Source organism: Labrus bergylta, chromosome 21 (genome assembly GCF_963930695.1).
Source record: "Labrus bergylta chromosome 21, fLabBer1.1, whole genome shotgun sequence".
NCBI classification, from domain to species: Eukaryota; Metazoa; Chordata; class Actinopteri; order Labriformes; family Labridae; genus Labrus; species Labrus bergylta.
In genome coordinates this window covers 20,579,193-20,603,579 of record NC_089215.1, presented here as the reverse complement: position 1 = coordinate 20,603,579, position 24,387 = coordinate 20,579,193, and the positions used below count along the sequence as shown (strand labels likewise).

The following is a 24,387-nucleotide window of genomic DNA, read 5'->3' as shown; positions in this document are numbered from 1 at the left end:
AGAGGGAAAGCTAGACACGAAATACATCCCGGGTCACTTTTGTTACAGTAACACAGTTAAAAGTATGTGTCAGATCAGGTTCCAATGAGTCACCTTTTGTTTCCTTTGAAACAAAGAACAGAAAACTTATGTTTCAACATCAATGTGTAAACTGTCCATTGTTCTCGAGCTGTGCTTGTGGTTTAAAAAAATCTGTCCTAACTAGTTTTTGACAAACCAAAAACCAGGAAAAAATGAACTCAATGTAGGTCATTGCATATCAAATGATCAACAGTTACTGTATATGGAAGGATTTATGCAATTTGAGACTAAAAATGATCTGTAAGATATTTTAGCTGAATGGAAAGACCTACACACTGTAATGTTTTTGCTTCTGGTTAATGATCACCCCCCAAAAAAGTCTTAGCCATCCTAGAACAATGACATAAGACGAGATGGTTGAAGGCTACAAACAGCTTGTATTTTTGATAATTAGCCATTGAAAAAAGTCAGAATATGAGGCATACACAATCCATCTACATTGACCACTAAAGACTGTAATAATGTAACAACAAAGCAGTAATAATATGATGGGGTCGGAGATGAAGTGTGGGCTTGGGGGATTCATCCGTACAGACAGTAACAAGGGGAAAAAAGCCTATAAAAAAACATTTTATTGTGCCACATCTCTGGAGATCTCCCTAACCAGGTTATTGAGATACAACCAGCATCAACCAATGACCTTGAATAATGACCTTTTTCATAAATGTTTTATTTGGAGATTTAATTCATGCAAACTGTAGGTGTGTATATATTGATAAAACTATATGAAATGGAGTGGTTGCTAGACTGATGCCAGTATCCAAAAAAGTCTCGGATACAGCCTAAGGTGCAGCGTTGTGTATCATGAGTCAATGCATTGGATTCTGGTATTATTATATTGGTATTGTATTATCTAGTTTTGTTGTGGGGTGAATTGACATGGTTGAATTTGTGAAACCGTTGGTACACGATTGGAACCACATTTTGTAACCTTCATTTCTGAGACATAAAGTACACACTGTGCTTGCTTTCTGCACCTCTGCCTGTCGTAAACAGATTCTCCAAAAAATCCAGAGTCATGGTCCTCTAGCTCGTGGTCGGGGTGGGGTGGGGTGGGGGGGGAACCTCACGTGGATTTTCACTCAGGTGTTGACATCTCCTCAGGTTGTACACAAAGCTGGACAGTCCTGACCTTTCACACCACAACGCTCCGTGTGTCTGACTGTGTGTGTGTGTGGTTAAATCCTGGCATCACTTCAGATGAGAACTACACACTTGGGTTAATCTGATGATGGATTGGGATAACCCCCTCCAACTCAGGCCCTCTCAGGCATCCCTCACTTTGAAGAAGCACCTGCTCCCCCCCACCCCCCTCCCAACACACACAGATGCAGGTCCTTTCCTATTAAGTCACTGTTGCATGGTCCCACATAGACACAAAGCTCTCCACACTAGTTCCTGATAAGGGATATTACTGCCAGTTGACAAGTGATAAGTGATTGCACGTGCAAATAAAAAAATTTATTACGGGTTTTGAAGGCACACAGGATCACGGGAAGTGGTTGAGGAAGACAGACTGGAGCTTGGGAAATAACAAAAAGTTAGCTTTCTTAAAAAAAAGGCCTTCTTCTTGAAATCCTTTGCTGTCAAATTTTGAGTAAAAGAGGTTCAATTAGTGAACAAATGTATTGACAAGTTTCTACTCTCTAATAAACTGTTCTGTCTTGTTTGTTTTATTTACTCAACAAAAAACATTTTAAGGTTTTAGGAGGGGTTATATGCTGGACTTTCTTTCTCTGGAAAGGAGCAGGAACTTCTTGGTAATATCTCATTGGCACCATGTGGTTTCAGGCAGCCTGTTGACTTTATAATCTTGGCCATTACGTAATGTCAAACCAATTATCACGTACATTTTACAGGATGGATCGAGATGAAAACTCAACAGGCAGATTGAAAAATGTATTGTAAAAAAATTGCATTGCATTCATTGCAGGACTTTATGGATGTGCTTTTTAAACAACTTTTGATATAATGAAACAAAATCAAACAAGCTGGGAACAAAGAAGAGAAGATTTCTGGGGATCCCGTGGTTCTCTGAATGAAGATCTTGTCTAGTTCAAGATGAACATTTATACTGACAGCTGTTTGTGGTTGTTGGCAGACGACGCTTTAGATTCATTTTCTATTGTTGACAGAGCCAGCCAACCTATTTGGCCCCATTTTTCCCATTTTGTGCAGCACAATCGGCTAAACTATCTCTTCCCTGTATGCTAGCCTAATAATTGTTAGCATACAGATCATTCCTAGGTACCAATACTTTCCATGACTTCTGTGCAAGAGACTGAATTAATGTGAATTAAACTGTTTTTTAAATGTACCTTCCTTTATTTTTATTTTCTGTAAAAAAAATACTCTAAATGTGTAGTCAGTGAAATATATCAAAAGTACCTAAACATTTCAGAACTGCTATGTAGCCAAAATTCTCAAGTTGCCTACATCCAGTAGCAGTTAACAGCATTTAACAATGCTGGCTGACAAACAATGAACAAACGTATAAGCCTCAGTGTAGGCAGAAGCATCTCAGGTGTTTTCTGTAGCCTACCTATCCTGTGCCATTTGAAAATCACAGTGTTAAACAAAACTGACTAGTTTTTCTGTTGTAAGATAATGTCCCACTTTAAATGCGAAGCACAGGCAAAATGTATTTTTGTATGTATATGTATGTATGATTTTTTATTTATTTTTTACAAAATGTACAGGATCAATCATATGAAACAGTCATTTGTAATAACATTTCTAACATTTAGCTCTTATGTGTGCCTACAACCAGAGGCTTGTGCACTACTGTATGAAAGTTTGGAAATAACTTAAATATATGTTATGAATCCAAGATATTTAACATAGAATATTAGAGACATTATGGGAGACTTTAAAGTTATTATCAATCGATAATGAAAACGTATTGTCAACTGATGAGTGATAATATTAACATAAATTGTCATTCTCCAAATTAAATAATTTGTTTGCATCATAAGTGTTCATTTTAACAAATCATACAGCAAATATAAATTATGTTAACTAACACTTTATCCTGGTATAAGCCCATCCTTCACTAGCCCATCCCTTTACTGGACATGTTTGTAAGTATTCATTTTACGACAGATGTACTTACAGCTGGGAATTTCTCAGTGATGCTCATCAGTGTGATTTACAGCCGCACCTGCCTGCGCGAGGATGCTGCGTGGCTTACGTGTGCATCCTGCTTTGCACCTTCTAAGGTGTTATTATCTCGGAGCTCCGCCCCCTTCGCCTTTTCAAACGTATATTAACTACAGCAGACACCTCGACATGTCAGAGAAGCAGAGGCAGTTCAGCCGGAGACTGAAGGTCAATAAAGCAGCTCTATCATCCCGCTAGCAGCGAAACAAAGAGGAACACGATGGTCAATGAACAGCGCTTTGTGATTAGTCTGAGGATCATTGGATCCGTGCTCAAGGACACACCAAAACTCAAGGTGAGATAATACGCGGACATTATTTATTTGTTCATTTTTTTTAAACACATTTGCTGCATTTGCCTTGCATGTTGTGAGTGTCTGATACCATTATTTTGTATTTTCTATCCACAGGTGTTCATGGTATCTGTGTTGTGGTCTGATGAGACGGACGTTATAATCTACAGGTCCTTCCAAGAGTTTAAGAAATTTCATGTGAGTCAAAAATAGACAGAACAGAACTGTAACATCCCACATAGTGAACTGTGTTGTATACTGTATTTATTATAGAATATTACAATGTATATGTTTCATTTATACAGAAGCAGCTGAAGAAAAGGTTCCCTCATGTGAACCCTTTCAGGAGAAATGACAGAGTGATCCCCAAATTTAATGGTAAGAATAGTTGTACTGTGTTTTCATAAGTCCTCTTTAAGAAATGTTGACTTCTTTTGAAAAAGCATCAATCAAATTGAGATTCTGCGCACTAAAACTGTTACAAAACATTTTGCATTTTTGCAAAACTTGCATTCTGTCATTAGTGGAGTGAGGATTGGCATTCTAGGAATTAGTTAAAACAAACTTTCACTTTGCATGTGAGTGCTGCATGTGTAAAGTGTCATGTCCTCTGTAAAAGAATGCATAGCATGCATGTGAGCAGTCAGAAAGGGAAAAAGATGCTTTACAAATAGATGATCTTGTAGCACTAATATTGAAACTGTTTTCTCTCCTCTCTTTAGGGAAGGCGAGGAAGAGCCTCCAACAGAAAGGATCCAAGACAATGGTCCGTCGTATGAAGTTCCTGGAGAGCTACTGTGATGAGCTGCTGAAGTGCGACCAAATAGTGACTCAGAGCTCTGAGCTCACTCAGTTCTTCCTGCCCAAAGACCACGACCTGCAGACGGACTTCACCAAGAACAGGTAGATTTGTCATGTCTGAGTTGTGTTTCAAATGAACAAGACGTTGATAGTAGGTTTGTTTTTTTAATGTGGCATTCCTCTCTTGCAGCATCATGATCCTGCTATCTGACGGCTCAGACGGAGGAGGAGGGGACCACCAGCCTGGAGGAAGTGTCACCCACCCTCTGGTCACCCAGACTTACCGCTGTGTGGCCGCTTATGAGACAAAAGATGCTAAAAATCGTCCATTTAAGGTGGCTGTTGATGAGAAACTGGATGTCCTGATCAAAGACCCCGCAGGTTAGCTCTTTACCTTTTCATTCAGCATTTACATGTCTTTATTCTTTAAACCCTGATCTCCTTTTACACTTCTTTCTGTTTACTTAATGTGTGGTTTATTCTCTCTGCAGGTTGGTGGCTGGTGGAGAATGAGGAGAAGCACTTGGCTTGGTTTCCCGCTCCATACCTGGAATCATGGGAAGGAGAGGAAGATGATGATGCAGGATTCCAGTTAGGAGGTGTGACATGTACTTTTACTCATATTCAGTTTCTTGGAGGACACATTTGTCACACAGAAAGAATTTACTTCATGTACAGTACAAATCTGGATTACATAACTACTTATGTAACCCAGACTTTTGTAAATAATTGTTCCAATTAATGGTTGTAATTTGTAAATTGCTGTAAACCTTGCTGTTACAAATAGCAAACACAAGGGAGTGGTCTTTAACAACTTAACATTTAATGTTGTGTCTTTGAGTCTTAGTGTGTTTTGAGCTATGTAAAGCACTTTGATTGAAAGGTGTATATACATATATACATATATATGTGTATAAACGTTTTCAATATCTTTTTTGTTTCCTTCATTTGACCTAATGTCAGAAAATTGAACTATGACGTGTTCTCTGTGATCTGACGCTGTCCTCTCGTTTGTCACCTTAAGGTGCCCTGTACTGTGCTGTGAGGAGTTTCTCGGCTACGAAGGATGACGAGGTGTCCGTGCCCATTGGCTCTGTGGTGGAGGTGCTGAGGAAGTCTGATGACGGCTGGTGGCTTATCAGGTATGCCTGATGTTTGTAAAAGATAAAGATAAAGTTTATTGATCACCCATGGGGGAATTTTTTTTGTCACAACAGTTCAAGAAACAGGAATATAATTATCAAAAATAACAAGAAGTTAAAAATCAAACATTTGTACATCAGTTTAATAAAGGAAGAAAAAATACAATAATAGAATAATACTAGGTATGTACACTTCCACTTGTGGAAAGAGTTATTATTATTAAAAACACACACAGTGTGTAGCATTATTGATATGAGTGGAGATGCTGTTAAAGAGTCTGATTAAACAGTCTGACTGCAAATGGGATGAACGACCTTTACCTAAAAGTAAACAGAACAGGGGACAGAGGTATCAAGATAATTAATTCTTGTTTTAGGGTGCTATCATAGTTTACATGCAGTTGAGCTATAATTTACATAATTTATTTTGAATAAATATAATTTTTCTTGCAATCCTCTCTTCAGATTCAATGGCAAGGGTGGTTACATCCCCTCCATGTACCTGCAGCCATCCAACAACCCCAGGGCCGGCCTTTACAGCGTGCAGAGAAAGCTCCACAGCTCCACCCTGAACCTTTCAGTAACCGGCAGTGAGTCCCGAGCTTCTTCTCCACCAAGTAGGAATGGAGAAAACAGAGAGTGGTCCAGAGAAGAACCCAGTGTGCCTGGGCGTCTGCACAAGGCCCGATCTCTGGATGTTCTGTCTGAGACCTGGACGCAGGCGCAGACAGACAGAGATGCCTCCTCCTTAGAGGATTATTCACGCAGAACCAGCAACACCAGCACCGAGCTGAGCTTGTCTGGCTTCTCCACAGACAGCGAGTCGTCTTCCAGTTTAACAGAGGGAGCACAGCTGGGTCATTCAAGCGGTAGCGAGCGAAGCAGTCCTGATCTCAGCCTCTCTGACCGTCGCAACTCCAACAAGAGCACCAAAAGCTCCAGATCTGCCGCCTCGAGTGGAAGCGAGACTTCCTCAAACATTCCCAGGGTGCCACCCCGACCGAAAACCCAGGAGATCCTGACCCGCTGCACCACCATGACACGAAAGGCAGCCCTGGCTAACAAGACCCGGCTTCAGATCCAGCCAGAGTCCATCTACAGCCGCTGAGGAGTTAGAAATCAAACATACTGTAAATCAAAGTCTCAATTTCAAATTGATTTGTGTTATTTAGTATTTGTTGTTAAATATTTAGCTTCATCAACCTACCTATAGGTCTGTCAATCAAATGTGTTGTGAAGCATCTTTTTTTATATCTTTGTTTCTTTGTCTTGTCACACAATTACTGAAGAGAAAGCATTGGTGACAAGATGAATGTGTCCTGAAATCCATAAATTGATGTCTTAACATTTTTCATTTGATCAAATGGAGCCTGACATCTTAGGTTTGAAACTTTCACTCAGTTTTAGAATCATGTAGCTTCAATGAAGCGTGAAGGAAAGTCAGTTTAAAAAAAAGTTATGTGACATGGTCACGCAATAGTAAAGAATTCTTTATTTTCTCTTAGTCAACTTAAGAAAAAACAAGAAAAGTGGATTGTTGGAGTTTAAGATGCAGATATTTACACTACTGACATATCACTTTAACTTTACTTAATTTTATTTAACTAACTTAACTTGATAATAATAAGTAATAGAAACCATATCAAAACATCCAGTAAACAAGCTGTCAGTAAACAGAATGGGATGACTTATGAGTGTCCTGTCAGAACGTGATCTTATTTAATTATAACCTTCTACTGTTGTTCATTTAAAGACTGTTTTCATTTGCCTTTTTGTAGTTCACTGTAGTTTAAGCTTTTGACATGTATGAGTTTGTATATAAGTTTCACAAAAACAGATCAATAAAATCTTATTTGCACCAAAGTGAAAAAAATGTTTTTTTTATTCTTTTAAGATTTAAAATACATGATGGTTAGGAAATATAATTCTGAGCAGAAAAAGCAATTCTTGTATTTACAGGGAATTGAGACTGGGCGGCTGTGGCCCAGTGGTAGAGTTGGTTGTCTCGTCATTCAGCCAGAATGTTAGGGCTTTGATCCCCAGCTCCTGGGGTCAAATGTCAAAGTGTCCTTATACATTGAACCCCAAGTTGCTCCTAATTTTACACAAGCAGAGAGTGAATGTAATCGTACTGATGTGTAGTTGGTCAGTTTACATACAGCACCTCTCACTGTATGAATCTGGTGTAAAGGGGTAATGTTCATTTTAGTTTAAATGCTTTGGGTGGTAAAAGAAAGATCAGCTGACAGAGGCTTCTGACAGAGAACCAGTCTCTGCAAAGTCGTAAAATTGACCATCTGTGGAAATGCTGCTGAAGAGCTGAATTAAACCAATTCTGCATCAAATGAACATTTATGTCTTTCTTCATCTAGATATTTGTAATTGTCACATTGAATGTATTATAATCATATTTTTAAACTCAAAATCTGATCTTCAGAATAGGAATAAGAGTTATATTAGGTTTAATAGGAATTTGACATGGAGCGCTATTGCCATCTAGTGTTGGAATATCCATGAATACGTAACCTTCATAATTATACATTTAGACGTGTTATAAAGCATACTCTTTGATATTAGCTATAGAAGGTGTTATTTAAAGACACCAATTTATTTTCCTACTTTATTAATATGTCTTATTAAGAATGTTGACTGTATAACATGTTTTTGTTCACCTACAGGCTGGGATTAACTGAGGATGTTCCCAGATGGTGTGATTTTCATCTCAACATGAATCTGTTTGTCTAAATATATGACGTGAACCTACATCAACGTGGATCTGATAGAAATAATATCGAAATGAATGTATGGTGAAGTATATATGTTAAGACTCTTATTCTTAATCTTGTTTAGTAAACTCGGTTTAATTTAAACAATTGTCCTCCCGTCAGAGTGGGAGTGACCCTTCTCCTGCAGGCCCCCCTCCTCTCGTTCAGCTGATAAAAGTTCAACACTCAGCTCAGATCTCCAGTTTTTTAGTTTGTCAAAGTTTTCAAGAGCTTCAGCTTCTTGCTCGCTTCTCTTCGGACTTCAGTCCGAATCACTTCTTTTAAGTTTGTGCCGTAGAGACGACTCTCTGCCGAACTTTTATTTTCAACGCACATTTGTTGGGAAACATCAATTCTTTCTGGCTCAAGCAAGGCTTTTGAACTTTCTTCTCCAAAGTCTTTGCTCTTCAAGAGCAGATTTTTTCTTTGCATATAAACTAACATTATATGTATCGAGCACTTCAGAATCTGTTTCTTCGTTTATTACATATTGCATCGACAATAATTGGTGATCCATATTCAGAAATGTTCAAACGATGTAACTACGGTTTATGCCCACTTACATTTGTGAGAAGAGTCACTAAAGGAAAGTGTGTCAGTTGCGAGCTTTAAAAGGTTAAATCCACAGTTGATGAGACAGCAGGTAAAGCAGCCAAAACCTGCACTATTATATCACAAGAATTATAGCTTATCCTTGTTCCTTTAAAGAAAGCCAGTTATAATTAGCTCAACATTACATCACATGTGTCAATGAGTACGATTCATTTCTTTTGTGGTTGCGCAACAGACGATTCTCCCTTGTTTCCACTGGGAAATAAAAACTATCTGTCACAACCACTGCCTTGCCAACTAATACACTAGGCTACGGTTACTTCTGGCTGTGATCCAGCTGCTTCTTTGCGGGAAGTATACTTAACAATAGACTGACAAAAAGGGAGTGTGTTGTAATGTGGAAGGTATGGCTGAGTTGATGATGAAATGATAATGACTGTCAATTAAAAGCCTTCATTATTAGTGTGAATGTCTTTCATGTATGAGTATATTCCCAGAGACACCAAGAGACATTTGTTATGTTTTTCTGACACATTGATTTTATTTGTTTTTAGTAAAGTAAAAGATAGAAAAGGAGATAAGAACATGTGGGGCAAGCATTTATTCTCCCCTCAGCTTTAGCTCACTATTTATTTATCAGTAATAGTTAGCATGCTAACAATAATGAATGAATATGTTCAACATTTTAAACATAGTTAAAAAAATGGGACTGAATCCAACCCAAAGGTCACAAGTGCACATTTCACCTTTAACATAAGCATGTTAGCATTGTCATTTTGGAGAATGTTGTTGTGCTAGCATCATTTAGCCAAAAGCACATTCCTACAGCCCATGGGCGTCAGAAGCATGAAAATATGTGTGGAACAATCTAAGGGGGGTCTGGGGGTCCTCCCCCTGAAAAGACAGAGTAGCTGTCATTTACATTCTGATGCATTTGAACATGTTTTTATGTTTTTATCTGGATTTAGCAGAAGAGACATTTGAAGATGATTGTGGAGTAGATAGACTGATTATTTTGCATTACTATTATTAATGTAATTTTTTTAATTGTATTAATTTGATTTTTTATGTTTCAGTATTAAATGATTTCCCATTGACAATAATATCAGTCTGCAGTGCAGTCTAGTCTGAGAGAGGCAGCAGAGGTGGACTCATGTTGATGTTGTTTACAGCACATCAGCCAAGACTCCCAGACCAGATTTGTTCGACTACCTTTACATCACTTAACATGACTTAACCTTTGAATGCTTGATCAGGCGGTTAAAATGCAGAAATGACTGAGTATCATGTAAATAGTTACATACATCTGATGTTAGACCTAAACCATGAGGAGTTTGAAACCCATAAATAAAGTCTTTATTTAAAGCTGGTGCCTCTCTATAACCTGTAAAACCAAACAGGACCATGGACGAGAAGACCGACCATTATACAACTATACAATTATATTACAAAATTATACAATTATTCATCAAATCTCTGTGGTGGTTTCACACAAAGCAAATTAAAGCATGTAGAGCAAACATTTTTCCAGGAAAAGTTTGATAGTGAGTCATTAGTTCATTGAAAGTAAGTAGGACACATTTTGATGTAGTTGATGGCCTGGAGAGGAAATATTCTTAATTTCTGTATTTAGGCTATTATAGCTTGAATTTTATAGATTTTTTCTTTGCATATAAACTAACACTATATGTATCGAGCACTTCAGAATCTGTTTCTTCTGTGTAAAGGGGTAATGTTAATTTTAGTTTCAAAGTGCTTTGGGTGGTAAAAGAAAGATCAGCTGACAGAGGCTTCTCTTTAAAGTTGGGTTCTGGAAATCACCAACTGCCCCTGGTGTGACTAGTTTAATCTTGCAGGAGTTATAATGGTTTCTTTAACTTTCTTATCAACAGGGTGTACACACACATTTGCTTAAATGTGTGAGTGTATATGTGTGTGTGTCTGTGGTTTCTGGGAAGGAAAATAAACAAAGAGAAAACAAATATAAAGCATTAAACACAGTCAATAAATGTAGAATAAGTGAGCGATCATGCATGGGGGCATGTTCTGCACACATAAGAGACATGTCGCATATCATAGGACACCTTCTATTTCCACTCTTATTATTTTGCTCTCCAAAAGTGCTACGGCGTCCTTGTCCTGACGTGAGTGGAACAGAATAGATGTGAACAGACACAGCGTTTCAGACAGACAAGTCCTTAATCCCTGCAAGGTCTTGGAGAGTCCTACCAAGGTGGGTCTACACCGCTGCAGGGCCCACCAGGGGGCCACTAGTTGTACTGGTTCTAATGGTGTGATCAAGCAAAGGTGATCAGAGTCTTTCAACTGGTCGTACAAGGTGCAGTGGCTGCCGCAGGGGCAGATCTCCCAGGTACCTGTACTTCTCCTGCAGTAGAGTTGCTCAACTGGATGTGTGTGTTCAGCTAACCCTAAGCGTTTTGCAGGAAAAGCTTGGCTGATTAAGAACACGCCATATTGTTCAGCTGCGGGGGGAAACAGTAATAGAGACCATGGTGCCATGTAGAATCTACAACTCTTGTCTGTGAGTTCTGAGAGGGAGGTCCTCATGTTTCCCTCAGGGGTCTAGTTGATAGGCTGCTAACTGGAGGACGATAGTACGATCAGATCCATCACCGAGAATGGCAAAAGGCATCCAGAGTTCTGTTTCGGTACCTCAACACCACTTTGCTGATTTGAAGAAGGACTATGTGTCCTTTTAATGGTCGATCTATATACAAGATTTCCTCTAGCTCTGCTGTGGGTTCCTTCATGTGATCTGTCTTCCCTGCTGTCTGCTTTTCAGCCCAGTCGTTCATTCCATATATAGAGTTAGGAAATGCCTGTCTGTTACAGCTTTGCTGAGTATATTTAGGTTAAATTCAGCCACATTGCCAGCAACATTGGTTATCCTGTATCCAGGTCTGCTTCTTGCTGGAGCTGGCCATCTTAAAGTGAGCGAAGTTCTGTTATCACAGTATAGGGGCAGTATTTCTTACTTACCTCCATTGAGGTTTGTGGTGGAGCTGCTGCCTTCTGGGACATAGCAGTTGTGTTCATTAGAACTGCTGAATGCCCAAGAGTGGACCTGGAGATTTCCATTTGCCCTCGGATCTTTGTCTCCTTTTCCCTCTTTGCACTGGTGCAGAATCCGGAGTTGTCTTTTCTGCACCTGGAGTTCTAGCCAATCAGCCAGGTCAATGAGAGCGAGCACAGGTACCCTGTGGGGGTAAATGAAACGACAAAAATTAGAGCAAAGGTCATGGGGGAGTTTACTCAACAGTTTTAAATCTCATGTTAGCAGCAACTGGGAACCAGTGGAGGGAGATGAACAGCAGAGTAACAGGTGCTGTTTGGGGAAGGTTGAAGATCAGTCGCGCTGCTGCATTTTGGATCATCTGCAGGGGTTTGCATGAAGGACAACCTGCCAGTAAGGAGTTGCAATAGTCATTGCTTGATATCACAAGAGCCCGTACCAGGAGCTGTGTAGCATGTTCTGACAGGTGAGGTCTGATCTTCCTGATGTTGTACAGGGTGAATCGATATGACCAGGCAATCGATGCCACTTGAACCTTAAATGTTAGCTAGTCATCAATCATAACACTTAGGAGACTTGTGGGCATGAGTTTGGTTTACCAAGCTGGATATTGATCTGTGTGCCTGGGACAATTCCAAGACACTATAAAAGATCTCCCTGAGAGGTAGGACACCAACCAGCAGAGGGCAGATCCTGAGATGCCAAATTCTTGATGAAATAGCGTCATCTGGCTGGAATGACAGAAAGGGGGGGAGAGGGTATCATCAGCATAGCAGTGGTATGAGAAGCCATGAGATTGGATAATTGCACCAAGTAAGTTGGTGTATATGGAGAAGAGAAGGGGACCAAACGCTGACCCTTGAGGCACTCCTGTGGAGAGATAGTGTGCCTGGGACACTTCCAAGACACTATAAAAGATCTCCCTGAGAGGTAGGACACCAACCAGCAGAGGGCAGATCCTGAGATGCCAAGTTCTGAGAGCGTTAGTTAGGATTCGATGTTTAACTGTGTCAAAGGCAGCCGACAGGTTTGGCACCAATAGAACTGAGGACTGACCCACAGCTCTAGCCCAACATAATGTTTCTGACAGTAGTGCTCTCGCAGTAGAGAGGGCCCGCTTAAAGCTTGACCTATTTGGGTCAAACAGATCGTTCCTGGACAGGAACTCAGAGACTTGATTAAAGACTGTGCATTTGAGTATTTTTGACAGAAAGGGCAGAAGTGACACCGGTCTTTAGTTTTCAACCTTGGCCAGGGTTGAGTGTGGGTTCTAAAAGCAGACAGCTGACCCGAGCTTCCTTGAATGCAGTCGAGAACATCAATTGACAGAGAGGAGTTGATGATATCCATAAGTCCAGCAAGTGTAGAAGAAACAGCCTGTAGGAGGATTGATGGTATTTGGTCTAGAGGACAGGTGATGGGCCAAGAGTCTAGCACAAGCTTAGAGACTTTGTCCTCAGTCAGAGAGTAGAACGAGGTAAGTGAGGCACTATTGAGCCGTTTTCACATATGCAGTCCGGATAATATCTAGATATTTACAGGAGGACTTCTCCGGAGATTCTCCCGACCTGGCCATTCACATATGCTCCTCACAGCGGAGGACTTTCCCTGTCAGAGGGGAGGGGGCTCTGGGGGTTTCCCGAGGTAAGACGTGATGTAAAACAACAACGCGGAAGTAGCGGCCGAAGTAACAAAGTCTGCGACACAACGTTATAATGAGAATATCTGCCTTTATATCAATGCTATGTGTAATCCAATGGAATGACAACATCCACAAAAGAGTGGAGAACAACATACTGACGAGCAGGAAACATAATGCAGACGTTTAATGACATGCATGGAGATCGTAGTGGTCGCGTGCAGACACTTAAGGCAGTCACTGTATATGAACGTCATTCTCTTTCCATTGGCTCAAATTGAAATCTCCAGAGTATATTCGGCCACGTTCAGACATCAGCTCACTCGGATTTTTTGCGGAAAAAATACTAGGGGTCGGGCCGGAGAAACTCCGGGTGAAGTCTGCACGAAAAATGTTGCTGTTTGCGTTCACACATAGCCTAAATCCCCTCTGGGTAGCCAAATCTCCAGAGTTTTTCAGGAAATTGCCATATGTGTAAAAAGGGTTTTGGTTTGTGCCTGTGGGCTGAGTTGGTCAGGGTCAGAAAACTGGTTTCTGACAGTTGAAACCTTTTCAGTAAAAATATAAAGCAAGCAAGTCTGGTGTGAGCAGAGTGGAAGAGGAGGTAGTGGAAGAGGAGGTGTGTGTAGGAGTGAGTTAAAAGCACAAAACATTTATCATGCATGTGTGGCATTGTGGATCTTGTTCTGATAATATTTGGTCTTAGCCGTTTAAAGGCTTGAGGAGAATGAAGCAAGTCTTTGCTTGTAGTCGCTGAGGTCAGTGAACTCTGTGGATATACGCCATTTTTGCAAAGTTTGGAAATCACTAAAATAGAATCCAAGACTATAACATAGACAATCTGACACATTATGGGAGACTTTAAAGTTATTATCAATCGATAATGGAAAACCATATTTTCAACTGACGAGTGACCATATTAACATAAGATTTAATTTTCAAAATTGAATAATTATTTTTGCATCATAAGACGTTATTTTAGTGAGTAGTTAATGAATGATCATACAGCATTTAAACGATGTGGCCTACTAAAACTTTATACTGCTATTAACTATTTGACTAGCCCATCCCTTTACTGGACATGTTTGTAAGTATTCATTTTACGACAGATGTACTTACAGCTGGGAATTTCTCAGTGATGCTCATCAGTGTGATTTACAGCCGCACCTGCCTGCGCGAGGATGCTGCGTGGCTTACGTGTGCATCCTGCTTTGCACCTTCTAAGGTGTTATTATCTCGGAGCTCCGCCCCCTTCGCCTTTTCAAACGTATATTAACTACAGCAGACACCTCGACATGTCAGAGAAGCAGAGGCAGTTCAGCCGGAGACTGAAGGTCATTAAAGCAGCTCTATCATCCCGCTAGCAGCGAAACAAAGAGGAACACGATGGTCAATGAACAGCGCTTTGTGATTAGTCTGAGGATCATTGGATCCGTGCTCAAGGACACACCAAAACTCAAGGTGAGATAATACGCGGACATTATTTATTTGTTCATTTTTTTTAAACACATATGCTGCATTTGCCTTGCATGTTGTGAGTGTCTGATACCATTATTTTGTATTTTCTATCCACAGGTGTTCATGGTATCTGTGTTGTGGTCTGATGAGACGGACGTTATAATCTACAGGTCCTTCCAAGAGTTTAAGAAATTTCATGTGAGTCAAAAATAGACAGAACAGAACTGTAACATCCCACATAGTGAACTGTGTTGTATACTGTATTTATTATAGAATATTACAATGTATATGTTTCATTTATACAGAAGCAGCTGAAGAAAAGGTTCCCTCATGTGAACCCTTTCAGGAGAAATGACAGAGTGATCCCCAAATTTAATGGTAAGAATAGTTGTACTGTGTTTTCATAAGTCCTCTTTAAGAAATGTTGACTTCTTTTGAAAAAGCATCAATCAAATTGAGATTCTGCGCACTAAAACTGTTACAAAACATTTTGCATTTTTGCAAAACTTGCATTCTGTCATTAGTGGAGTGAGGATTGGCATTCTAGGAATTAGTTAAAACAAACTTTCACTTTGCATGTGAGTGCTGCATGTGTAAAGTGTCATGTCCTCTGTAAAAGAATGCATAGCATGCATGTGAGCAGTCAGAAAGGGAAAAAGATGCTTTACAAATAGATGATCTTGTAGCACTAATATTGAAACTGTTTTCTCTCCTCTCTTTAGGGAAGGCGAGGAAGAGCCTCCAACAGAAAGGATCCAAGACAATGGTCCGTCGTATGAAGTTCCTGGAGAGCTACTGTGATGAGCTGCTGAAGTGCGACCAAATAGTGACTCAGAGCTCTGAGCTCACTCAGTTCTTCCTGCCCAAAGACCACGACCTGCAGACGGACTTCACCAAGAACAGGTAGATTTGTCATGTCTGAGTTGTGTTTCAAATGAACAAGACGTTGATAGTAGGTTTGTTTTTTTAATGTGGCATTCCTCTCTTGCAGCATCATGATCCTGCTATCTGACGGCTCAGACGGAGGAGGAGGGGACCACCAGCCTGGAGGAAGTGTCACCCACCCTCTGGTCACCCAGACTTACCGCTGTGTGGCCGCTTATGAGACAAAAGATGCTAAAAATCGTCCATTTAAGGTGGCTGTTGATGAGAAACTGGATGTCCTGATCAAAGACCCCGCAGGTTAGCTCTTTACCTTTTCATTCAGCATTTACATGGCTTTATTCTTTAAACCCTGATCTCCTTTTACACTTCTTTCTGTTTACTTAATGTGTGGTTTATTCTCTCTGCAGGTTGGTGGCTGGTGGAGAATGAGGAGAAGCACTTGGCTTGGTTTCCCGCTCCATACCTGGAATCATGGGAAGGAGAGGAAGATGATGATGCAGGATTCCAGTTAGGAGGTGTGACATGTACTTTTACTCATATTCAGTTTCTTGGAGGACACATTTGTCACACAGAAAGAATTTACTTCATGTACAGTACAAATCTGGATTACATAACTACTTATGTAACCCAGACTTTTGTAAATAATTGTTCCAATTAATGGTTGTAATTTGTAAATTGCTGTAAACCTTGCTGTTACAAATAGCAAACACAAGGGAGTGGTCTTTAACAACTTAACATTTAATGTTGTGTCTTTGAGTCTTAGTGTGTTTTGAGCTATGTAAAGCACTTTGATTGAAAGGTGTATATACATATATACATATATATGTGTATAAACGTTTTCAATATCTTTTTTGTTTCCTTCATTTGACCTAATGTCAGAAAATTGAACTATGACGTGTTCTCTGTGATCTGACGCTGTCCTCTCGTTTGTCACCTTAAGGTGCCCTGTACTGTGCTGTGAGGAGTTTCTCGGCTACGAAGGATGACGAGGTGTCCGTGCCCATTGGCTCTGTGGTGGAGGTGCTGAGGAAGTCTGATGACGGCTGGTGGCTTATCAGGTATGCCTGATGTTTGTAAAAGATAAAGATAAAGTTTATTGATCACCCATGGGGGAATTTTTTTTGTCACAACAGTTCAAGAAACAGGAATATAATTATCAAAAATAACAAGAAGTTAAAAATCAAACATTTGTACATCAGTTTAATAAAGGAAGAAAAAATACAATAATAGAATAATACTAGGTATGTACACTTCCACTTGTGGAAAGAGTTATTATTATTAAAAACACACACAGTGTGTAGCATTATTGATATGAGTGGAGATGCTGTTAAAGAGTCTGATTAAACAGTCTGACTGCAAATGGGATGAACGACCTTTACCTAAAAGTAAACACATCTGACACAGGAACAGGGGACAGAGGTATCAAGATAATTAATTCTTGTTTTAGGGTGCTATCATAGTTTACATGCAGTTGAGCTATAATTTACATAATTTATTTTGAATAAATATAATTTTTCTTGCAATCCTCTCTTCAGATTCAATGGCAAGGGTGGTTACATCCCCTCCATGTACCTGCAGCCATCCAACAACCCCAGGGCCGGCCTTTACAGCGTGCAGAGAAAGCTCCACAGCTCCACCCTGAACCTTTCAGTAACCGGCAGTGAGTCCCGAGCTTCTTCTCCACCAAGTAGGAATGGAGAAAACAGAGAGTGGTCCAGAGAAGAACCCAGTGTGCCTGGGCGTCTGCACAAGGCCCGATCTCTGGATGTTCTGTCTGAGACCTGGACGCAGGCGCAGACAGACAGAGATGCCTCCTCCTTAGAGGATTATTCACGCAGAACCAGCAACACCAGCACCGAGCTGAGCTTGTCTGGCTTCTCCACAGACAGCGAGTCGTCTTCCAGTTTAACAGAGGGAGCACAGCTGGGTCATTCAAGCGGTAGCGAGCGAAGCAGTCCTGATCTCAGCCTCTCTGACCGTCGCAACTCCAACAAGAGCACCAAAAGCTCCAGATCTGCCGCCTCGAGTGGAAGCGAGACTTCCTCAAACATTCCCAGGGTGCCACCCCGACCGAAAACCCAGGAGATCCTGACCCGCTGCACCACCATGACACGAAAGGCAGCCCTGGCTAACAAGACCCGGCTTCAGATCCAGCCAGAGTCCATCTACAGCCGCTGAGGAGTTAGAAATCCAACATACTGTAAATCAAAGTCTCAATTTCAAATTGATTTGTGTTATTTAGTATTTGTTGTTAAATATTTAGCTTCATCAACCTACCTATAGGTCTGTCAATCAAATGTGTTGTGAAGCATCTTTTTTTATCTTTGTTTCTTTGTCTTGTCACACAATTACTGAAGAGAAAGCATTGGTGACAAGATGAATGTGTCCTGAAATCCATAAATTGATGTCTTAACATTTTTCATTTGATCAAATGGAGCCTGACATCTTAGGTTTGAAACTTTCACTCAGTTTTAGAATCATGTAGCTTCAATGAAGCGTGAAGGAAAGTCAGTTTTAAAAAATGGTATGTGACATGGTCACGCAATAGTAAAGAATTCTTTATTTTCTCTTAGTCAACTTAAGAAAAAACAAGAAAAGTGGATTGTTGGAGTTTAAGATGCAGATATTTACACTACTGACATAGCACTTTAACTTTACTTAATTTTATTTAACTAACTTAACTTGATAATAATAAGTAATAGAAACCATATCAAAACATCCAGTAAACAAGCTGTCAGTAAACAGAATGGGATGACTTATGAGTGTCCTGTCAGAACGTGATCTTATTTAATTATAACCTTCTACTGTTGTTCATTTAAAGACTGTTTTCATTTGCCTTTTTGTAGTTCACTGTAGTTTAAGCTTTTGACATGTATGAGTTTGTATATAAGTTTCACAAAAACAGATCAATAAAATCTTATTTGCACCAAAGTGAAATTTTTTTTTTTAAATTCTTTTAAGATTTAAAATACATGATGGTTAGGAAATATAATTCTGAGCAGAAAAAGCAATTCTTGTATTTACAGGGAATTGAGACTGGGCAGCTGTGGTTGTCTCGTCATTCAGCCAGAATGTTAGGGCTTTGATCCCCAGCTCCTGGGGTCAAATGTCAAAGTGTCCTTATACATTGAACCCCAAGTTGCTCCTAATTTTACACAAGCAGAGAGTGAATGTAATCGTACTGATGTGTAGTTGGTCAGTTTACATACAGCACCTCTCACTGTATGAATCTGGTGTAAAGGGGTAATGTTCATTTTAGTTTAAATGCTTTGGGTGGTAAAAGAAAGATCAGCTGACAGAGGCTTCTGACAGAGAACCAGTCTCTGCAAAGTCGTAAAATTGACCATCTGTGGAAATGCTGCTGAAGAGCTGAATTAAACCAATTCTGCATCAAATGAACATTTATGTCTTTCTTCATCTAGATATTTGTAATTGTCACATTGAATGTATTATAATCATATTTTTAAACTCAAAATCTGATCTTCAGAATAGGAATAAGAGTTATATTAGGTTTAATAGGAATTTGACATGGAGCGCTATTGCCATCTAGTGTTGGAATATCCATGAATACGTAACCTTCATAATTATACATTTAGACGTGTTATAAAGCATACTCTTTGATATTAGCTATAGAAGGTGTTATTTAAAGACACCAATTTATTTTCCTACTTTATTAATATGTCTTATTAAGAATGTTGACTGTATAACATGTTTTTGTTCACCTACAGGCTGGGATTAACTGAGGATGTTCCCAGATGGTGTGATTTTCATCTCAACATGAATCTGTTTGTCTAAATATATGACGTGAACCTACATCAACGTGGATCTGATAGAAATAATATCGAAATGAATGTATGGTGAAGTATATATGTTAAGACTCTTATTCTTAATCTTGTTTAGTAAACTCGGTTTAATTTAAACAATTGTCCTCCCGTCAGAGTGGGAGTGACCCTTCTCCTGCAGGCCCCCCTCCTCTCGTTCAGCTGATAAAAGTTCAACACTCAGCTCAGATCTCCAGTTTTTTAGTTTGTCAAAGTTTTCAAGAGCTTCAGCTTCTTGCTCGCTTCTCTTCGGACTTCAGTCCGAATCACTTCTTTTAAGTTTGTGCCGTAGAGACGACTCTCTGCCGAACTTTTATTTTCAACGCACATTTGTTGGGAAACATCAATTCTTTCTGGCTCAAGCAAGGCTTTTGAACTTTCTTCTCCAAAGTCTTTGCTCTTCAAGAGCAGATTTTTTCTTTGCATATAAACTAACATTATATGTATCGAGCACTTCAGAATCTGTTTCTTCGTTTATTACATATTGCATCGACAATAATTGGTGATCCATATTCAGAAATGTTCAAACGATGTAACTACGGTTTATGCCCACTTACATTTGTGAGAAGAGTCACTAAAGGAAAGTGTGTCAGTTGCGAGCTTTAAAAGGTTAAATCCACAGTTGATGAGACAGCAGGTAAAGCAGCCAAAACCTGCACTATTATATCACAAGAATTATAGCTTATCCTTGTTCCTTTAAAGAAAGCCAGTTATAATTAGCTCAACATTACATCACATGTGTCAATGAGTACGATTCATTTCTTTTGTGGTTGCGCAACAGACGATTCTCCCTTGTTTCCACTGGGAAATAAAAACTATCTGTCACAACCACTGCCTTGCCAACTAATACACTAGGCTACGGTTACTTCTGGCTGTTATCCAGCTGCTTCTTTGCGGGAAGTATACTTAACAATAGACTGACAAAAAGGGAGTGTGTTGTAATGTGGAAGGTATGGCTGAGTTGATGATGAAATGATAATGACTGTCAATTAAAAGCCTTCATTATTAGTGTGAATGTCTTTCATGTATGAGTATATTCCCAGAGACACCAAGAGACATTTGTTATGTTTTTCTGACACATTGATTTTATTTGTTTTTAGTAAAGTAAAAGATATAAAAGGAGATAAGAACATGTGGGGCAAGCATTTATTCTCCCCTCAGCTTTAGCTCACTATTTATTTATCAGTAATAGTTAGCATGCTAACAATAATGAATGAATATGTTCAACATTTTAAACATAGTTAAAAAAATGGGACTGAATCCAACCCAAAGGTCACAAGTGCACATTTCACCTTTAACATAAGCATGTTAGCATTGTCATTTTGGAGAATGTTGTTGTGCTAGCATCATTTAGCCAAAAGCACATTCCTACAGCCCATGGGCGTCAGCAGCATGAAAATATGTGTGGAACAATCTAAGGGGGGTCTGGGGGTCCTCCCCCTTATAAGAGAGAGTAGCTGTCATTTACATTCTGATGCATTTGAACATGTTTTTATGTTTTTATCTGGATTTAGCAGAAGAGACATTTGAAGATGATTGTGGAGTAGATAGACTGATTATTTTGCATTACTATTATTAATGTCATTTTTTTAATTGTATTAATTTGATTTTTTATGTTTCAGTATTAAATGATTTCCCATTGACAATAATATCAGTCTGCAGTGCAGTCTAGTCTGAGAGAGGCAGCAGAGGTGGACTCATGTTGATGTTGTTTACAGCACATCAGCCAAGACTCCCAGACCAGATTTGTTCGACTACCTTTACATCACTTAACATGACTTAACCTTTGAATGCTTGATCAGGCGGTTAAAATGCAGAAATGACTGAGTATCATGTAAATAGTTACATACATCTGATGTTAGACCTAAACCATGAGGAGTTTGAAACCCATAAATAAAGTCTTTATTTAAAGCTGGTGCCTCTCTATAACCTGTAAAACCAAACAGGACCATGGACGAGAAGACCGACCATTATACAACTATACAATTATATTACAAAATTATACAATTATTCATCAAATCTCTGTGGTGGTTTCACACAAAGCAAATTAAAGCATGTAGAGCAAACATTTTTCCAGGAAAAGTTTGATAGTGAGTCATTAGTTCATTGAAAGTAAGTAGGACACATTTTGATGTAGTTGATGGCCTGGAGAGGAAATATTCTTAATTTCTGTATTTAGGCTATTATAGCTTGAATTTTATAGATTTTTTCTTTGCATATAAACTAACACTATATGTATCGAGCACTTCAGAATCTGTTTCTTCTGTGTAAAGGGGTAATGTTAATTTTAGTTTCAAAGTGCTTTGGGTGGTAAAAGAAAGATCAGCTGACAGAGGCTTCTCTTTAAAGTTGGGTTCTGGAAATCACCAACTGCCCCTGGTGTGACTAGTTTAATCTTGCAGGAGTTATAATGGTTTCTTTAACTTTCTTATCAACAGGGTGTACACACACATTTGCTTAAATGTGTGAGTGTATATGTGTGTGTGTCTGTGGTTTCTGGGAAGGAAAATAAACAAAGAGAAAACAAATATAAAGCATTAAACACAGTCAATAAATGTAGAATAAGTGAGCGATCATGCATGGGGGCATGTTCTGCACACATAAGAGACATGTCGCATATCATAGGACACCTTCTATTTCCACTCTTATTATTTTGCTCTCCAAAAGTGCTACGGCGTCCTTGTCCTGACGTGAGTGGAACAGAATAGATGTGAACAGACACAGCGTTTCAGACAGACAAGTCCTTAATCCCTGCAAGGTCTTGGAGAGTCCTACCAAGGTGGGTCTACACCGCTGCAGGGCCCACCAGGGGGCCACTAGTTGTACTGGTTCTAATGGTGTGATCAAGCAAAGGTGATCAGAGTCTTTCAACTGGTCGTACAAGGTGCAGTGGCTGCTGCAGGGGCAGATCTCCCAGGTACCTGTACTTCTCCTGCAGTAGAGTTGCTCAACTGGATGTGTGTGTTCAGCTAACCCTAAGCGTTTTGCAGGAAAAGCTTGGCTGATTAAGAACACGCCATATTGTTCAGCTGCGGGGGGAAACAGTAATAGAGACCATGGTGCCATGTAGAATCTACAACTCTTGTCTGTGAGTTCTGAGAGGGAGGTCCTCATGTTTCCCTCAGGGGTCTAGTTGATAGGCTGCTAACTGGAGGACGATAGTACGATCAGATCCATCACCGAGAATGGCAAAAGGCATCCAGAGTTCTGTTTTGGTACCTCAACACCACTTTGCTGATTTGAAGAAGGACTATGTGTCCTTTTAATGGTCGATCTATATACAAGATTTCCTCTAGCTCTGCTGTGGGTTCCTTCATGTGATCTGTCTTCCCTGCTGTCTGCTTTTTAGCCCAGTCGTTCATTCCATATATAGAGTTAGGAAATGCCTGTCTGTTACAGCTTTGCTGAGTATATTTAGGTTAAATTCAGCCACATTGCCAGCAACATTGGTTATCCTGTATCCAGGTCTGCTTCTTGCTGGAGCTGGCCATCTTAAAGTGAGCGAAGTTCTGTTATCACAGTATAGGGGCAGTATTTCTTACTTACCTCCATTGAGGTTTGTGGTGGAGCTGCTGCCTTCTGGGACATAGCAGTTGTGTTCATTAGAACTGCTGAATGCCCAAGAGTGGACCTGGAGATTTCCATTTGCCCTCGGATCTTTGTCTCCTTTTCCCTCTTTGCACTGGTGCAGAATCCGGAGTTGTCTTTTCTGCACCTGGAGTTCTAGCCAATCAGCCAGGTCAATGAGAGCGAGCACAGGTACCCTGTGGGGGTAAATGAAACGACAAAAATTAGAGCAAAGGTCATGGGGGAGTTTACTCAACAGTTTTAAATCTCATGTTAGCAGCAACTGGGAACCAGTGGAGGGAGATGAACAGCAGAGTAACAGGTGCTGTTTGGGGAAGGTTGAAGATCAGTCGCGCTGCTGCATTTTGGATCATCTGCAGGGGTTTGCATGAAGGACAACCTGCCAGTAAGGAGTTGCAATAGTCATTGCTTGATATCACAAGAGCCCGTACCAGGAGCTGTGTAGCATGTTCTGACAGGTGAGGTCTGATCTTCCTGATGTTGTACAGGGTGAATCGATATGACCAGGCAATCGATGCCACTTGAACCTTAAATGTTAGCTAGTCATCAATCATAACACTTAGGAGACTTGTGGGCATGAGTTTGGTTTACCAAGCTGGATATTGATCTGTGTGCCTGGGACAATTCCAAGACACTATAAAAGATCTCCCTGAGAGGTAGGACACCAACCAGCAGAGGGCAGATCCTGAGATGCCAAATTCTTGATGAAATAGCGTCATCTGGCTGGAATGACAGAAAGGGGGGGAGAGGGTATCATCAGCATAGCAGTGGTATGAGAAGCCATGAGATTGGATAATTGCACCAAGTAAGTTGGTGTATATGGAGAAGAGAAGGGGACCAAACGCTGACCCTTGAGGCACTCCTGTGGAGAGATAGTGTGCCTGGGACACTTCCAAGACACTATAAAAGATCTCCCTGAGAGGTAGGACACCAACCAGCAGAGGGCAGATCCTGAGATGCCAAGTTCTGAGAGCGTTAGTTAGGATTCGATGTTTAACTGTGTCAAAGGCAGCCGACAGGTTTGGCACCAATAGAACTGAGGACTGACCCACAGCTCTAGCCCAACATAATGTTTCTGACAGTAGTGCTCTCGCAGTAGAGAGGGCCCGCTTAAAGCTTGACCTATTTGGGTCAAACAGATCGTTCCTGGACAGGAACTCAGAGACTTGA

At 40.1% G+C, this 24,387-nt stretch overlaps 2 protein-coding genes across 2 annotated transcripts; both read left to right on the top strand.

Moving 5' to 3' along the window:
• Positions 1–3,278: 3,278 nt before the first annotated feature.
• LOC136177275 (NADPH oxidase organizer 1-like) lies at positions 3,279–7,338 on the top strand. Its single transcript, XM_065949522.1, has 8 exons — positions 3,279–3,535; positions 3,650–3,730; positions 3,838–3,910; positions 4,255–4,435; positions 4,524–4,714; positions 4,825–4,932; positions 5,358–5,475; positions 5,941–7,338. The coding sequence occupies exons 1-8, from the start codon at positions 3,461–3,463 to the stop codon at positions 6,581–6,583; spliced, it is 1,470 nt and encodes a 489-aa protein (XP_065805594.1). The 5' UTR covers positions 3,279–3,460; the 3' UTR covers positions 6,584–7,338.
• A 7,432-nt stretch (positions 7,339–14,770) lies between these two features.
• LOC109990430 (NADPH oxidase organizer 1) lies at positions 14,771–18,739 on the top strand. The gene is made up of 8 exons (XM_020642575.3): positions 14,771–14,926; positions 15,041–15,121; positions 15,229–15,301; positions 15,646–15,826; positions 15,915–16,105; positions 16,216–16,323; positions 16,749–16,866; positions 17,344–18,739. Exons 1-8 carry the CDS (start codon positions 14,852–14,854, stop codon positions 17,984–17,986), a joined length of 1,470 nt encoding a protein of 489 aa, XP_020498231.2. The 5' UTR covers positions 14,771–14,851; the 3' UTR covers positions 17,987–18,739.
• The last annotated feature ends 5,648 nt before the right edge of the window (positions 18,740–24,387 follow it).

Excerpts from the sequence above, each read along its gene's own strand:
- LOC136177275 (XM_065949522.1), top strand. The coding sequence starts at position 3,461 with ATGGTCAATGAACAGCGCTTTGTGATTAGTCTGAGGATCATTGGATCC. Across the intron at positions 4,715-4,824 it reads CCTGATCAAAGACCCCGCAG|GTTGGTGGCTGGTGGAGAAT; the intron begins GTTAGCTCTTTA and ends TTCTCTCTGCAG. Across the intron at positions 4,933-5,357 it reads TGCAGGATTCCAGTTAGGAG|GTGCCCTGTACTGTGCTGTG; the intron begins GTGTGACATGTA and ends TGTCACCTTAAG.
- LOC109990430 (XM_020642575.3), top strand. The coding sequence starts at position 14,852 with ATGGTCAATGAACAGCGCTTTGTGATTAGTCTGAGGATCATTGGATCC. Across the intron at positions 15,122-15,228 it reads AAGAGTTTAAGAAATTTCAT|AAGCAGCTGAAGAAAAGGTT; the intron begins GTGAGTCAAAAA and ends TCATTTATACAG. Across the intron at positions 15,827-15,914 it reads ACGGACTTCACCAAGAACAG|CATCATGATCCTGCTATCTG; the intron begins GTAGATTTGTCA and ends CCTCTCTTGCAG.